Source organism: Apteryx mantelli, chromosome 11, assembly GCF_036417845.1.
Source record: "Apteryx mantelli isolate bAptMan1 chromosome 11, bAptMan1.hap1, whole genome shotgun sequence".
Classification (NCBI taxonomy): Eukaryota; Metazoa; Chordata; class Aves; order Apterygiformes; family Apterygidae; genus Apteryx; species Apteryx mantelli.
The window spans coordinates 11551803-11567378 of NC_089988.1; the positions used below are offsets into that span (position 1 = coordinate 11551803).

The 15576-nt window shown below is 51.7% G+C and overlaps 1 protein-coding gene across 1 annotated transcript; it reads right to left on the minus strand.

Moving 5' to 3' along the window:
* Positions 1 to 10344: 10344 nt before the first annotated feature.
* LOC136992972 (olfactory receptor 14A16-like) lies at positions 10345 to 15193 on the minus strand. The gene is made up of 2 exons (XM_067302991.1): positions 14291 to 15193; positions 10345 to 10578 (listed from the first exon to the last, which is right to left on the minus strand). Exons 1-2 carry the CDS (start codon positions 15191 to 15193, stop codon positions 10345 to 10347), a joined length of 1137 nt encoding a protein of 378 aa, XP_067159092.1.
* Positions 15194 to 15576: the final 383 nt, after the last annotated feature.

Sequence of the window (15576 nt, forward strand, 5' to 3'; positions counted from 1 at the left end):
AGCATCCTCTTGACAGGAGGGTCAAGCTGCCCTGCCAGGGATCTCTCCTCCTGCCCAGAGCTTCTCCCTGTGGGAAGGTCCCTGGGAAGGCTGAGTGCTGACCCTCGCAGGCAGCAGAGTCACTGCTCCAGGCACACAGCACCCTAAGGCACAGGGACACTGCTCTGAATTGCAGTCCTGGACAGATCTGTGAGCACACACAGGCTTCACCCCCTGCAGCGTCCCTGGGAGAAGGTAGCAGCATGCCCTGTCCCTGTGGCACTGTGACTGGGAATCCCTGCTCTGAAGCATCTCCTCCTCCTCTGTAAAGGTGAAACTGATAAAGCGATCCTTAAAAATCCAGTTGTGTGACTGGATGGGTTTCTAGACCTTGCCAGGAACTGCAGTAGCATTGCCCTGCAGCCAGAGACTTACTGTGTCAGGGGCTGTGAAGATTTCTCCCACAAGGAGCTCTCCTCTGTCCTTCTGCTGCACGCTGCCTTTCACTTCTCCCTGTCTTGTCTCATCTTCTGGCAGAAATTGCAGGCAGTGCCTGGAGCCCTGCTGCTCTTTGCAGAGGAGCTGCTCCTGACAGCGCTGTGTCTCAGCAGTGCTGCCCGGTTGCCATGACCTCCCTCCATTCCTGCAGCCTGGCCCCACTCAGGAGCAGAGACCCAGCTGAAGGCATGATTTTTTCTGTCCCTTCTGCTCCCTCCTCCTGGGAAATGTTCACTGCAATAAACTAAAATTATCAGTGATCGTCCCTCTCAAAGCACTGAAGGAAGACTGATTCCAGCATTGCAATTTGTCCTATGAAAAGTGGAAATGTCCCACTCAGGAAGCCCCTAGTCCCATCTCTTAGCTAGGCAGCACACCTAGATGGGCAGAAGAATACAGTTCCTTTTCCCATTGTTCAGGTAATGATTCATATGAGTTAGTTTGGGCTTCTCAGGCTGCTTTAGAAGGCCCTGGGCTGGCATAGGATTCAGATTCTCCCGTGAGTTCCACAAAAAACACAGAGGAGGTGGGATTCCCCTTGCCTAGGCAAAAGTGAGCACAGCATGGATGTCTGCCTGCAAGATGTTGGTCTATGCATGACCATGCAGGTCTTCTGCTCCATCCTCCTGGGAAATGTTCACTGAGGTAGACTAAAAGAATCAGCTATTGTCCTTTGCTAAAGAGTGGAGAGAGACTGATTCCAGCACTGCAATTTATTTCATCAGAGGATGGCTATCTCGGAAAGGTGGAAATGTCCCACTCTGGAAGCTCCTATTCCCATCTCTTAACTAGGCAGGACACCTGGATGGGGACAAGAAGGGAGCTCATTGACATATGGTTCAGGTGTTGATTCAGATGAGTCATTTTGGGCTTCTCAGGATGCTTTAGAAGGCCCTGGACTGGTGTGGGATTCAGATCCTTCTTGTGAGCTCCATAAAAAACACAAAGGGGGTGGGATTCCCCTTGCCCAGGCAGGAGTGAGCACAGCATGGATGCCTGCATGCATGATTTTGGTCTATGCTCCTGTCATAACCAACGGAGATGGAGGGTGGCAGTCAGTTGCTCACACACAAACACCTGGTGACATTGGAAGAGATAGATGTGCTGGAGGACATGTGCCAGTGTCTGCTTGCTCTGATGGAGCAAGTGTGACACCCACATCCTTCCAGAGCATGAGTTGGGGGCCAGGTGGGGAATTGCCTTGGCCACCTGCAATGATATTAGATGTCCACTGCTACCAGAGCTCCAGTCGCTAGGAAGCTGAAAGACATGCAGAACCAAACACTGCAAAGAGCTGATGTCATCCAGTGCAGACACTTGATTCAGTGACACAGAAATAGGCCTGCAGGGCCATGTCAGATGCCTGGGGATGTCCAGCCCATCCACAAGTCTCTAGCAGATATACCACGGGACCTATAGGAAAACCATGGCCCTTTGGAGTGGTTGCTGGGCAAGTGCCCCTGGGCAACTCAGGTTTCCTACCAGTGTCCAGAGAACTGGATCCCACCACTGCCTTTAGGCCAAGTCCATCCCGTCTGCATTCAAGCATGCTGCATAAATGGGAGAGGCACATCATACCAAGGTCTCCGCTCTAGTCTCTGCACCCTTAAAACCTTCTAGCTTTCCTCCCCCTGAACCTCTTCTCATCCCCAGGTGATATGAACAGGGACTGGGTTAATGATGACCTCAGGGTGGCTGGATCACAGGCTGCCCAGGCCTAGGGACTTCTTCAGTGGCACCTTGTCCTGCCTGGAGATTGGTTCACCTCTGTCACAGGCCCCAAGGTGCTGCAAATCAGCTCAGGCAGCCAACCTCTCTCCTGCCATTTCTACACAGTCCAGCTCTGTTTCTCCCTGCTCTTGGGTACTGCAGGCTTTGCTCTCTCAGTGGGAACCTCCTTGCACCATTACATTGCCACCTGCTATCTAGGCCAGCATGGCTCTGCTCTGAGGTGGGGCCATTACACACAGTGTCTTTGGCTCTTGGTAACATGTTTCACCATGACCAGTCTGCTCTCTGTGCCATAGCTGAGGCTCTGCAACCCAAATACACACAAGTGCATGCAGCCTGGGGCACACAGAGGAGCAGATGGAGACACACAAGCTGTCACAGGACTGAAACATGGTTGGAATAACTGAGATGTGGTGGGACCACTACCATGACTGGAGGGCTGTGATGGCATGGTACAATCTTTGCAGGCAAGACCGTTAGGGAAGATGAGCAGGGGGGATGCCCTTGGTGTGAAGGGACAGCTCAGATGGATGGAGCTCTTGCATGGGATGGACAAGGGTTTGGGTGAGAGCTTGTGCATGAGCATCAGAGTAAAGGTGATGTTGTGATGGGGGTTACAGACCACCCGATGAGGGTGAGGAGGTGGATGCAGTCTCCTTTAAGCAACCTGAGGAAGTCAGTGGGTCACAGGGCCTGGTTCTTATGGGGGGACTTTAATCTCCCTGACATTCATTGGAAGGGCAAACAGCAGGGTGCAAGCTGTCCAGGAGATTTCTGGAGGGTGTCAGGGACAGCTTCCAAGCACAGCTCCCTGATGGGCCAGTAAGGGTGACACTCACCTGGATCTGGTACTCACACAAGGAAGCACAGATCAGGGCTGTGATAATCTGTGGAAACCTTGGCAGCAGTGACTATGGAATAGTGGAGTCCCAGATCGTGAGGACAATGAGGAATGCAATAAGGCGTTATGATAAGATGGGTAGACAACCGGGTGGGTAAAAAGCTGGTTGGATGATCAAGCTTCGAGGGTTTTTTTGTTTGTTTGTTTTTTGAATGGGTCATGCTTTACCAGGAAAGCAGGTAAAGATGGAGTATACAGGGGTCTATACTCGGACCTGTCTTGTCTGACAGGTTCACCAGTGACCTGGAGGATGCAACTCTCATCACATCTGTAGATGACACTTAGTCAGGAGGAAGAGTCATTTGTTTGAGGGCTGCCATTCAGATGGACCTCAGCAGGCAGGAGGAACGGACTGTCAGGAAATTCAACAAGGACAAATGCAGGTCCTGCCCCTGGGACAGACCAACACCCTGCAGTGATACGGGCTGGGGGGCACTCTGCAGAAAAAGGACCTGGGAATCTTTGTGGGCAGCAAGCTGAACATCACCAAGGAGATGGAGCCAGACTCTTCACTGTTGTGCGTGATGCAAGGGTGAAGGCCAATGGGCATTAGCTGAAACAAGAGAGGTTCAGGCTGGGTATAAGGAGAAACTTTTGACCCATCCAGAGAGTCAAGCACTGGGGCAGGTTGCCCTGAGAGGCTGTGCCATCTCCATCCTCAGAGGTTTTCAAGTCCGAAATGTGTAAAGCCCTGAGCAAACTGATCGGACCTGTTAGTTGACCCTGCTGTGGGAAGGAGGTTGGGCCAGAGACATCCTGGGATTCCTTCCAGATGGAATGATTCTGCATTTCCTTCCACCTCGAGTCTTCTCTTGATCTTGGGAAAACATTCAGCTTGCCTGTGATCATGGAAACAGATCTCACAAAAGTATGATCCGATCAACTGCATGTTCCCTCTCCTGCTCCAGTCAAAGTAATTCAGATTCGAGACTGCTTGGCCGCTACACCCAAATAGCCGTGATTGTTCTTTTGTTTCACCTTTTATTGCATTTTTCCCTCTTTTCCGCATTCCAGGTTCTTCTAACATCCTGATACCCTCCCATGCAGGCAGCTGACCCCTCTTTACCCTTTCCCCATTGACCCTGGATTTGCTTTCTTTGCACATTCACTTGGCTTTTCTGAGATGCTTGCCATGGTCATCCCTACCTTTGCCAGCAGTCCCTTTAAACAACTACCTCCTTTTATTATGCATAGTGTCCTGCAAGTCCTCCTGCTGTTATCCTGTCAGAGGAACCGCAAGACAGGATGAGCCCTCTGCACACACTCATTTACAGCTGACACAAGGGAGCTTTAATCAAGAGGGGCCTTGAGAAACTTGGGGATTTGGCCAACAGAAACCTCATGCTGTTGTACAAGGAGCAGTGGCCAGTCCTACATCGGGTGGCAGAACAGCCCATGCATCAGGAGAGGCTGGCACCTGACTGTCAGAGGAGTGACCCTGAGGAGAAGGGCCTGGACATTACGAGGGATGCCATATGAGCCAGTGGTGCATGCTCACTGTAAATGAGGCCAGCTGCATACAAGGCTGCTTCAGGAAGCATGTGGCCACCCAGACAAGTGGAATTATCATCCCCCTCAACTCAGCCCTGGTGTGGCCGCATCTGGAATAGCGCATCCCAGTGTGGGCTGCCCAGTGCTGGAGGAATGGGGAGCAACTGGAGGGGGGCCAGATGAGTCTTCCAAGATGGGGTTAGTGTGCTGAAGCACATGGCCTGTATGGAGAGGCTGAGGGACCTGGGCTTCTTCAGCCTGGTGAAATGGAGGCAAAGGGCAGTACAGTAGTAACCTCTGAGTGCTTGAAAAGATCTTGGATCTCTTCTTGGGAGTGGGAAACAGCATGAGACAGAGAAAGCAGGCTAAAACAGGAACTCACAGCTCAGCTCCAGGGCAATAAGGCAGCATACAAGAAGCAGAAGAAGGGATATGCAGCAAAGGAGGAATTCAAAAAAATTGTCCAGTAAAGTAGGGATGGTGTAAGGGAAGCCAAAGCTTTCAGAGGGTAAACACTGGCAGGGGACATCAAAGGCATGAAGAAGAGCTGCTACTGCTTCAGGAATAGTAAAGAATAAAAGGAAAATGTTGGCTCCTTGCTGAAAGGGGGCAGAGAATCTAGTAAGAGCAGATGTGGGGAGGTCTGAGGAGCTCAGGGCCTTTTTGGCTTCAGGCTTCTCCAGCTAGGTATCCTGGGCTGTTGTGCCCAGAGTCAGGGCTCCAGATGAGAAAAGCAACCAGCAGGGGATGAGGGCTGAGTGAGGGATGACTTGCAAGAACTCCACCCCTACAAGTCAGTGGGCTTGGAACGGCTGCATCCAAGGACACTGAGAGAGCTAGCTGCTGTCATAGCAAGGCCGCCCTCTGTCATCCTTGAGAGGTCGTAGAGATGGGGTGTGGTCCCCTCACAATAAATGCAAAAAGGCAAATGTTACATCCACTCTCAAGAAAGGCCCAGAGGGCAACTCAGGGAACGACAGGCCATTCAGCCTCAACTGGTTGAGGAGTGTGTCATGGAGTGAGTCCACTCATTTCTGGGCACATGAGGGAGAAGAAGGTGATAGGGAAGAGGCAGCGTGGATTTGCTCAGGGTAAATTGTGCCTCACCAACCTGATTGCCTTCTAGGATCGCATAGCTCTATTTGTGTTTGGAGAGCAGAAAATGTCCTTCAACTTGATTTGAGCAAGGTGTTTGATACTGTCTTCCACAATATCCTTGTGGAATACAGTTTAGAAATTTACCACCTAGATGGCTGGACAACCAGATGACTTGATTAGTGACATGGAAGAGGCAATACTCACTATGCTTGTTGAGGACAAAAAAACTGCAGGGGACTCCAGCCATATGCTTGAGGGCTGCCATTCAGAGGGCCCTAGACAGGCAGGAGGAATGGGCTGTCAATACATGGAGTCCAGGGCATGAGTCACCTCTTCTGCATCCAGACCTCTTGCAGGCACATTAGAATATTACAGTCTAGAAGAGCAGACAGCTGGATGGGTAAAAAGCTGCTTGGAGGATCAGAGGCTCAGAGGGCAGTGGTGAATGGGTAGGACTCTTCCTGGAAGCCAGGGAGAAGTGGAGCACCAGAGGGCCTCTCCAGGAACTTGTCCTGTTTATCAACTGTATCAGTGACATGGAAGAGGCAACACTCATCATGCCTGTAGATGAGAGCTGCCATTCAGAGGGAGCTAGTCAGGCAGGAGGAATGGGCTGTCAGCAACCTCATGGAATTCTACAAGGACAAATGTCATGTCCTGCACCTGCGATAAACCAACACCCCACTGTGTTACAGGCTGGGGCCTGAGGGCCTGGGGAACAGCTCTGTGGAAAAGGACCTGAGGGTGCTGGGGGACAGGAGGCAAAACATGAGCAGCAGCATTCCCTGGCAGCAAAGAAGGCCAGAAGCATCGTGGGCTGTATGAGCAGTAGCACAGGCAGGAGGTGGAGGGAAATGGTGATCACCTTCTGGTCAGTATTGATTAGAGCACATCTAGAACCCTGCATCCAGGTTTGGGTTCCCAGAACAAGAAAGAGGTTGATAACTGGGAGCGAGTCTGGCCGAGGGCCCTCAGAGTAGTCGGGGAGCTGGAGCATTTGTTCTGTGAGGAAATGGGGCTCGTTCCACTTGGAGAAGAGATGTCTTTGGAGGGATCTCATAGCAGCCTTCCAGTGGCTACACGGAGGTCCTCAAGAAGGTGGAGGCAGGCTCTTCACCAGGGTGCATGGTGGGAGGACAAGAGACAATGGGCATAAGTTGGAAGAAGAGACGTTCGTGCAGGAGATAAGGAAAAGCTTTTCCACTACAAGGATGGTGAAGCATTCGAAGTGGTTGCCCAGAGAAGCTGTGCAGTCTCCTCCCTTGGAGGCTGCCAACACCAGACAGGATGAAGCCCAGAGCAACCTGGTTTGACACCAGAGATGACCCTGCTGGGAGCAAGGAATTTGGACTGGAGACCTCCTGAGGTCCCTTCCACCCTGAAGGAGTCCATGATTATTTCCACTATCAATCTTCTCTTGTGGATGTCAGGGAAAGCACACAGGTGCCCTGTGACAGTGGAAGCAGGCCAGCTTTCTTGTCCTCCTCCACTCAGAATTGCTCAGATGCAGGGCTTCTTGGCAGGAATCCCCAAGACAGCCCTGAGCAATCCTTGGCTTCACTTGGAATTTCCTTTTACTTTTCTTCCCCCTCTTCTAAGTCTGTCTCTTTTACCATTCTGATCCCTTCCCATACGGCCCACCCCACCCCTGCTCACCTTTATACTCATTGGTGCTGTTTTGGTTTGATGGGTTTTTTTTGTTTGTTTGTTTCATTTTGACACAGAGGAGCTTCAGTCCCAAAGGATCTTGAGAAACTCGGGTGATTCGGACAACAGATACATCATGAAGTTTTCCAAGAGAAGTGTCAAGTCCTGTGCCTAGGTGGGAATGATCCTGTCTGTGAGGAGAGGTTGAGGGACTTGGCCTTCTTTATCCTGCTGAAGTGCAGGGAAAGGGCAGTAGTAGCCTGTGACTGCTTGAAGAGTGGTTTCAGAAAGATACCGTTTGGCTGTGGCTGTGGAAAAGATCCACAAACTGCATCTGGAGAGGTTCACACTGGACTTCAAGTCAAAAGAATGTCACTCGTAGGGCAGCGCTGCGGTGCAGCAGGTCACCCAGAGGGAGTCTGTAATCAGCCCCTGCCTTTGTGTTTCAAGGAAAAGCAAGTGAAGGCAGGAAGACATCAGGAGAGGCGGGGAGATCCCAGGGTGAGAGCAAGGTGGGGAAGCAGCTTGGGTGTGTACAGGCTGCAGGGAAACAGGCACAGGCGTGGGAAAGCAAAGGACAGCCTGTGGTGGAGACGGCTGAGGGCACTGCCAAGGCTGAAAGCTCCCAACACAGCTAGGTTTTGTCCTCTTGGCTATGGCTGGTGTCTCTGACACTGAGGTCCCCGAGAAGACACTGTTTCCATAAAGCACTGTGGCCTTGCTGCCTCCTTGTCCCTTGGGAGCCCAGCAGGTGCCCTATCATGGTCCTGCACTTGACATTCTGCACCCCCACGCATACACTGCCCCCAGGAAGAGCCCTGAGCAATGCGTGATGGAAAGCATCACCCTACCCAGGGACTGGCTGTCAGTGCCTGGTCACTCTGCTTGATAACACGCATCAAGGTTAACTTGGTATCACAGACACCCTCACATTGCCTTTGCCTACCTGCAATCAGGGCCTCCAACTTTCGGCTCTAATCAGCCCCTGGGGAGCCTTTGTTGGTAATGGCCCTCAGTGGGACTCATTATCTTTCCAAGACACTTGGGATATGCTTCTTGAGAGGTTGCTTCAGCCTCTTCTCTGTATCTGAGGTTCATGGGCTTAGCACCAAATACACCCGAGGGGCCATTAGAATGCAAAAAAAAAACCCTAAGGAGCCATGCCTCTTTCCATAATTTTCTTCAGTTTGACAATTCTTGTGGGGTTAATTGGAAAGTTTGCAGGAGTGTATTGAAATTAGGCAGATTTCAATGAGCACCTGAAAAGAAAGATGTCTGCTTCTAAAGCTTTCTTGATTCTTCAGTTCTCAGAATAAGTCACACCCTCATTCCCCAATTCATACTGACCCACAGTGTCTCCTAATGAAGTCAGGACATGTAGGCAAAGCAGTATTTTTGACAGGAGACCTGTATGGAGAACCTTCCTCGCCAGCTCCCCAGCCCTGCCATTTCCCTCATCAGCCACTGGGGACTTCACATCACTCTTGTGAAAATCCAACCTTTTGCCACTCAAGTCTGTAGCTGAATGTTACAGCTCATGGGCACCAATTCCCACCTGCTTTCCTTCGAGAACTAGCTGCAGACAGACACAGAAGGGTTTGTCTTAAGAGCAAACAAGCAAATTATAATTTGGAGCCTTTTAATAAAAGATACAAAAAAGCACTCCTCAACTTTATGTCAAGTCCACGCTGCCTCCAGTGAGGTCCACTGCCCACAAGGCATAACCTTCCTTGAAATGTTTTCGACAGATAGATAGGAAAGGATAAACAAGAAACACAACAAAGGAGGTGGCTAAAGAGACAATGCAACTGCTGAAAGATGAGGCAAGCTTCAGACTCCCAGCAGCTCAGAGCAGCACCTGGAGGGTTGAGAGGTACCTGAATGGATAAAGAGCAAGGGGAAAAGGAAAACTGGGAAACTATGGGAAGTGCATATGCCCAGATCGTCTGATGCAAAGATGCCTTTAGAAATGACCAATTTAATCAGGACATGTGGAAATATGTGAGAGATCACTGAGATTACATCCACAGCCTAATAGACAGAGCAGTGGAAACACAAGGTCAAGGGCAGATGGATATTTCTTCTCCTGCGATTAATACCCTTCCTGAAGGTTTCCACTCTTTCATCATGTTCATTGAAGTAGACTAAAATAATCACCAATGGGCCCTCTCTAAGCACTGAAGGAAGACTGATTCCAGCATTACAAATTGTCTCATCCGACAATGGTTATGTGCAAGAGGTGGAAATGTCTAACTCTGGCAGCCCTGATGCCCATCTCTTAACAATTGACAAGAAACCCTCATTGCCAAACCCTCACACAGTTTTTACCACTGCCAAATATTTTTTCTTCTTTCTTATTAATTGGCAGCACCATTTTCATGCACTACAGGAATTAGCCTGTCTGTGCGAGTATATATATATGTATGTATGTATGTATATACACACATTATTCATCAAAATACCTTTGCTACCAACACTCGGAATGGAGAAACTTTGTTCTGAGGAACTACTTTATTTTAACTGTCATGTTTCAGCTCTCTTCTTCTGCCTCTCTGGCCTTTCTTCTTCCTTTCACTATTCTCTCTTTACAGAGCACTCCAGGGAACGGTTCACTGAATCACAGCGCTTAGGGTGGACGACACCTCTGGACATCACCTAGTCCCAGCCACCCTGGTCAATGCAGAGGGAACTAGATGAGGTTGCCCAGGGCCTCCCCCCACTTATGCATTATCCACAAGGGTGCTGAGAGTGTGCTCCATCCACTGTGCAGGCCATTCATCAAGATGTTAAACAGTCCTGCCCCACATGTTGATCACTGAGGGATGCCACCAGGAACTGGCTGCCACTTGGAACTTGTACCACTGATCACAACGTTTCAGCCTGATGGCCCATTCAATCTTCCACCTGCCTTATGGTCCATTGATCAAGGGCTGAACTCAACAATTTGGCTCCAAGGAGACTCTGGGGGACTGTGCCAAAGGCTTTGCTAAAGGGAAGGTTCACAAAATCCCTGCAAAATCCCCCTTGTGCATGCAGGCATTTATCTTATGGTGGAAGGCAATCAGGTTGGTCAGGCATGCTTTCCATTTCCCCTTGGTCAACGCATGCTGCCTCTTCCAGGCCTTCTCCTTCCTATGCTTGGAGATGGTTTCCAGGAGGATTTGCTCCACCACCTTTCGAGGGACTGAGTTGAAGAGGACCAGCCTGTTGTCCAGATCCTCCCTCTTGCCATCCTGCAAAATGCCTGAGATGTCTGCCTTTTCCCAGTCATCAGGAACCTCCCTGATTACCATGACATTTCACAGACAATTGGGAGCAGCATTGCAGTGACTCCAGGCACCTCTCCCTGCACCCTGGGGTGCTTTCCGTCTGATCCTGTGGACCTGTGTGTGCCCACTGGGCAAAAGTCCTCCCCACCTGCATCTTCGTCCCCTTGGGTGAGGCTTTGCTAACACAGATGCTTCCAAAGGGCTCAGGGGCCAGGGAGGCCTGGCAGTAGACAGGATCATGAAAAGACAAGGTAAAGGAGTCAGTGAGCTCCTCAGACTTTCCCGTGTCCTTGTCACTATGTCCCCTGTCCCACTGAGCAGGGAGAACACACTTTCCTTGTGTTGCTGCCTTGTGCTGCCAGCGTCCTTGCACAAGCCCTTCAGGTTACCCTCCCCATCCCTTCCTAGCTCTAGCTCCAGCTCCAGCTCCAGCTCCAGCTCCAGCTCCAGCTCCAGCTCCAGCTGAGCTTTGGGTTGCCTAACTCCATCCCAAACAAGATGAAATCCTCTCTGCTGCAGTCCAGGGTGGTCATTCTGTTATTCCTCTCACCTCTCTACCATCTCATGGTCACTGCAGTGACAGGCAACCTCCACATTCACATCCCCATCCAGCCTGAGCTTCAGGCAAGAAACCAAGGGGAGGATGGCACCATCTACTTAGAGGCACAAACTACAGAGGTAGAGAAATCACACTGCAGAAAAGCTTGCTCTTCTCCCCTCACCACTGAGGGGATCCAGGCAATGGCCTTTCAGGTGGTTAAAGGTGGATGCCAAGAATTTCCATTGTAATGTAGGTATGCCTGAGGCAGTGCCTCCCAGGCTGCCCTTACAGGCAACAGGGAGGAGGAGGTGTTCGCCTGCCTTCTTTTAGATGGTCACATAAAGCACAAAGGACTCCTGTCCCAGAGACATTTGCTCTGTGCTTGAAATGGCGCCTGAGATCATAGGTGTTCAGGATAGTTCAGGTTGAAGGGACCACAGGAGGCCTGTAGTGCAAGGTGCTGCTCAAAGCAGGGTCAGGTAGAGGGTCAGAAACCAAAAAATGCCCCTGCCAAAGGACTTCTGGGGGTGATACAGCAGGAGAAGGTAGTAGAGGGTTGACAGGGTGATCCCATGGACAAAAAGGTTTCTTTTTTCCCCTTCTCCTGAAAATGGCATCCTCACCTGTCCAGAAGGAAGAAGCTGGGACATGAACTTTGCCACTAACATGGAAGCAGAGAATCTCCTGAGTCCCTTACAGACAGAGGCTGGTCCAAAGGCCACCATCCCAATGGCACCCGACCTCGAGGCATGCCTGCCTTCTTGCTGGGCACCCTCCAGCCCCAGGCAGGAGGTGTACAGGGAACAGAGTGGGGTGTGCAGCCTGCAGGCCTGGCCACCCAGCAGGTGTGGTGGGACCCTGCTCCTCTAGATGAGACTGGGCTCTCCTGCATTTCCCCAGTGTGAAGCCTGCATTCCTTCCAGCTGGGAATACAGCCTGGCAGAGAGGGCCAACATGGGAAACACGATCTCTGTTCCGGGGTGTGAAGAGAGAGGGGAGGTCAGAGGGGGATCTGCTCATGCCCTGGGCAGTGATTCCCTCCCTGCAGCCAGTACAGCCCTGCTGATGCCCTGTAACCTGTGAGCCCAGGAGATGGGACTCCGATCTGCTCTGGCTCTGAAGATTTCTCATCCCTTCAGACCCAGGATGCAAAGCACTGGTCTGCGGACACCTCATCTGTCAAAGGGCCTGAATGCCTGGTGTGTTCCTTGGAACGACTCTCTGAGGACAGGCTTGACCAGGCAGTCCAAATGCCAGCAAGGCCTCAACCCCACAACAGTGTCCCCTGTCCCTCACTCTGCCTTCCAGCTGCTTCCTCCTAGAGGATTTGTGTTGGGAGGGACCACCAGAGATCTCCAGGAGCATGATCTGCTCTAGGCCGGGCTAACTTGACAGTTAGATCAGTTTGGTAGATGCTTTCTCCAGGAGAGTTTTTTTAAGATTTCCTGTCCCCTGCCCCAGTGCTACTCAACTACCATGGTTATTTCTTTGTTTTTTTCGCTAAACTCTTTTGAAATTTCCCTTACTGCATCTTCTCCTTTTTGTCTCTTGTCCTTTCCTCCCCTTGGCCCACACCCAGACCATCCTCTCTACTTTGACTGAGGACAATCACAGCCTCACCTCCAAGCACAGCCTTCCTGGGATCTCCTGGGACCACCCAGGCAGGTCGTGGTAGCCAGCTGCAAGCAGAGCTGTGTGCTGCAGATCCCTAGGTGGTCTTAGACGAGAATGTATGGAGACATAACATGATCCAGGGCAGAGCCTGCGAGCCAGTGCCACAGCACAGGTGGGGGCAGCTGGCATGAGAGGAGAAGACCTCCAGCAGCTCCTCTCCACACCTGGGCAGGGAGTGATGCACCCGGCAGTGCTCCTGAGAGAGGATGGTGAAACAGGACGGGCGGCACCGTAGAGGTGTATTGCTGGGCACCAACCATCTGTGCTGGGTCTGGGAGTCCTGGCAAGTGGTGCTGGTGGCAGTAGCCCTCGAGGAACCTTCAACCCTGCTAGCAGCAGCGAGTCCCCACCATGACCGTCAGGAGCTTCTGGAGTGTTGTGGCTCCCATCAGCACCTCATCTCTCCAGTGGCCAAGCCCTCCTGCCCTGCACATGGCCCCATGACCCCACTGTGTGGGCACCCCACAGGACAGGATGGATTTCGAGGTGGGGAAACATCCTGCAGGCATGGTCCCCATGACAGCCCTTGTTGCCGCGTCCCCCTCAGCCCTCCTGCCGGGCAGCCTTCCACCAGCCCCCACCCCCTGTCCAGCCATGTCCCTGTCCCCCCAGCATTAGCAGAAAGCCATGCTCTGTGGTCTGATGAGGTCTGGGCCCACAGAGAGGCCAGGAAGGGTGGCCATTCCCCCCATACAGGTGCTTAGCCCAGCAGGCAGATGGAGCTGGTCACATTCCAAGATCACCCCTCACCAGGACCACAGGGAATGGCCAGTGATGGAAATGGCTGGTATGAGATGCTGGGTGTGTGAGGAGTTTGCTGGGACAGTTTCTCCTCTCTGTTCATGCAGCAACAGGATGGGCTGCATCTGTGTTCTGCCTGACGCTGTTTGAGGTCCCCCATGGGAGGAGGATGGTCTACAGGCACAGGAGATGGCCCCAGGATTTCTTCTGCATGCTCCCTGACAGCCCTGCAGAAGACCCAGCAGAGGGCTTGTCCTCCCAGGGATCACAGCTGGATGCCCAGTCCTTCAGCTTGCCGTGGAGCCTTGTCCGGGGGTGACTTTTAGGGTAAGGACCACTACGCAGGGTAGGAAAGATTGTCTCAAGGAAATGTGCTGAGGACAGCACGTGAGCGACAGCAGCTTTGGAGGAAGAGCCCAGCCTTCAGGCACTGCACCTGCAAGAACCTACTTTATTAGAGAAATGCTATGATGGAGTCAGCTCTGACACAGTGTTAGACACAACTTTATATGGGCACCAGGTGGGACAGAGCAGTCTCAGTGAAGGTGGAATGAATCCAACCATTGGTGTAGCAACATGGTAGCAAACAATAATAACAACAGGAATAATAGTCATAATAAAAATAAGTGAACAAACAAAGCTCAGTCCTCGTACGGGACACAGGGGGAGTCATTTGTGGAGAGCAATGTTACCACTGCTGAAAAATGTCCATGAAATCACTTTCCTCAGGGCATCTTTCAGCTCCTTGTTCCTCATGCTGTAGATGAGAGGGTTCAGTGTTGGAGGCACCAACGCGTACAGAACAGACACTGCCAGATCGAGAGCTGGGGAGGAGAGTGAGGGGGGCTTCAGGTAGGCAAACATGTCAGAGCTGACAAACAGGGAGACCACAGCCAGGTGAGGGAGGCACATGGAAAAGGCTTTGTTTCGGCCCTGCTCAGAGGGGATCCTCAGCACAGCAGTGAAGATCTGCACGTAGGACAGCACAATGAAAATGAAACACCCAAAGACTAAACAAAGACTAACCACCAGAAGCCCAACTTCCCTGAGGTAGGAGTCTGAGCAGGAGAGCTTGAGGATCTGTGGGATTTCACAGAAGAACTGGTCCACTGTGTTGCCTTGGCAGAGTGGTATGGAAAATGTATTAACAGTGTGCATCACAGAATAGAGAAAACTAGTGCCCCAGGCAGCTGCTGCCATTTTGACACAAGCTCTGCTGCCCATGATGGTCCCATAGTGGAGGGGTCTGCAGATGGCAACATAGCGGTCATAGGCCATGACAGTGAGAACAGAATACTCTCCTGTTAACAAGAAGACAACCAGGAAGACTTGAGCAGCACATCCCCAGTAGGAAATGGCCCTGGTGTCCCACAGGGAATTGGCCATGGATTTGGGGACAGTGGTGGAGATGGTGCCAATGTCAAGGAGGGAGAGGTTGAGGAGGAAGAAGTACATGGGGGTGTGGAGGCGGTGGTCGCAGGCTACAGCTATGATGATGAGGCCGTTGCCCAGGAGGGCAGCCAGGTAGATGCCCAGGAAGAGCGAGAAGTGCAAGAGCTGCAGCTCCCGTGTGTCCGCGAATGCCAAGAGGAGGAACTCGTTGAGGGAGCTGCTGTTGGACATTTTATTATCTCTGGGCATGGGGGACTGTGCAAAGAAGAAAAGACACGGAGAAGTTAGAAGAGACTTTTCAAGCACAAAACCCCCAAATGTTGCAGTTCTCTCTTTCAGCTGGAGGATGATCGTGGTCATATGTTGCACTAGAAGGAAACAAGCCCCTGCTGAGAGCACACCAGCCCACTTTCAAAGTGCACATCTCCAAACTTCTCACCCTTTCTCCGGGCACCTGAGGGAGCTCTCCACACTCTCCTTCTAGCCAAGGACACACAGGGCTCTTTTCAGATGCCCACATACAGCCTCCCACCACCATCTCCATACTCTCAGCATCTCTGCACCTTCCACATGCGTCTCTCAGATATCACAGAGGTGCTATGAGACACCAGTGC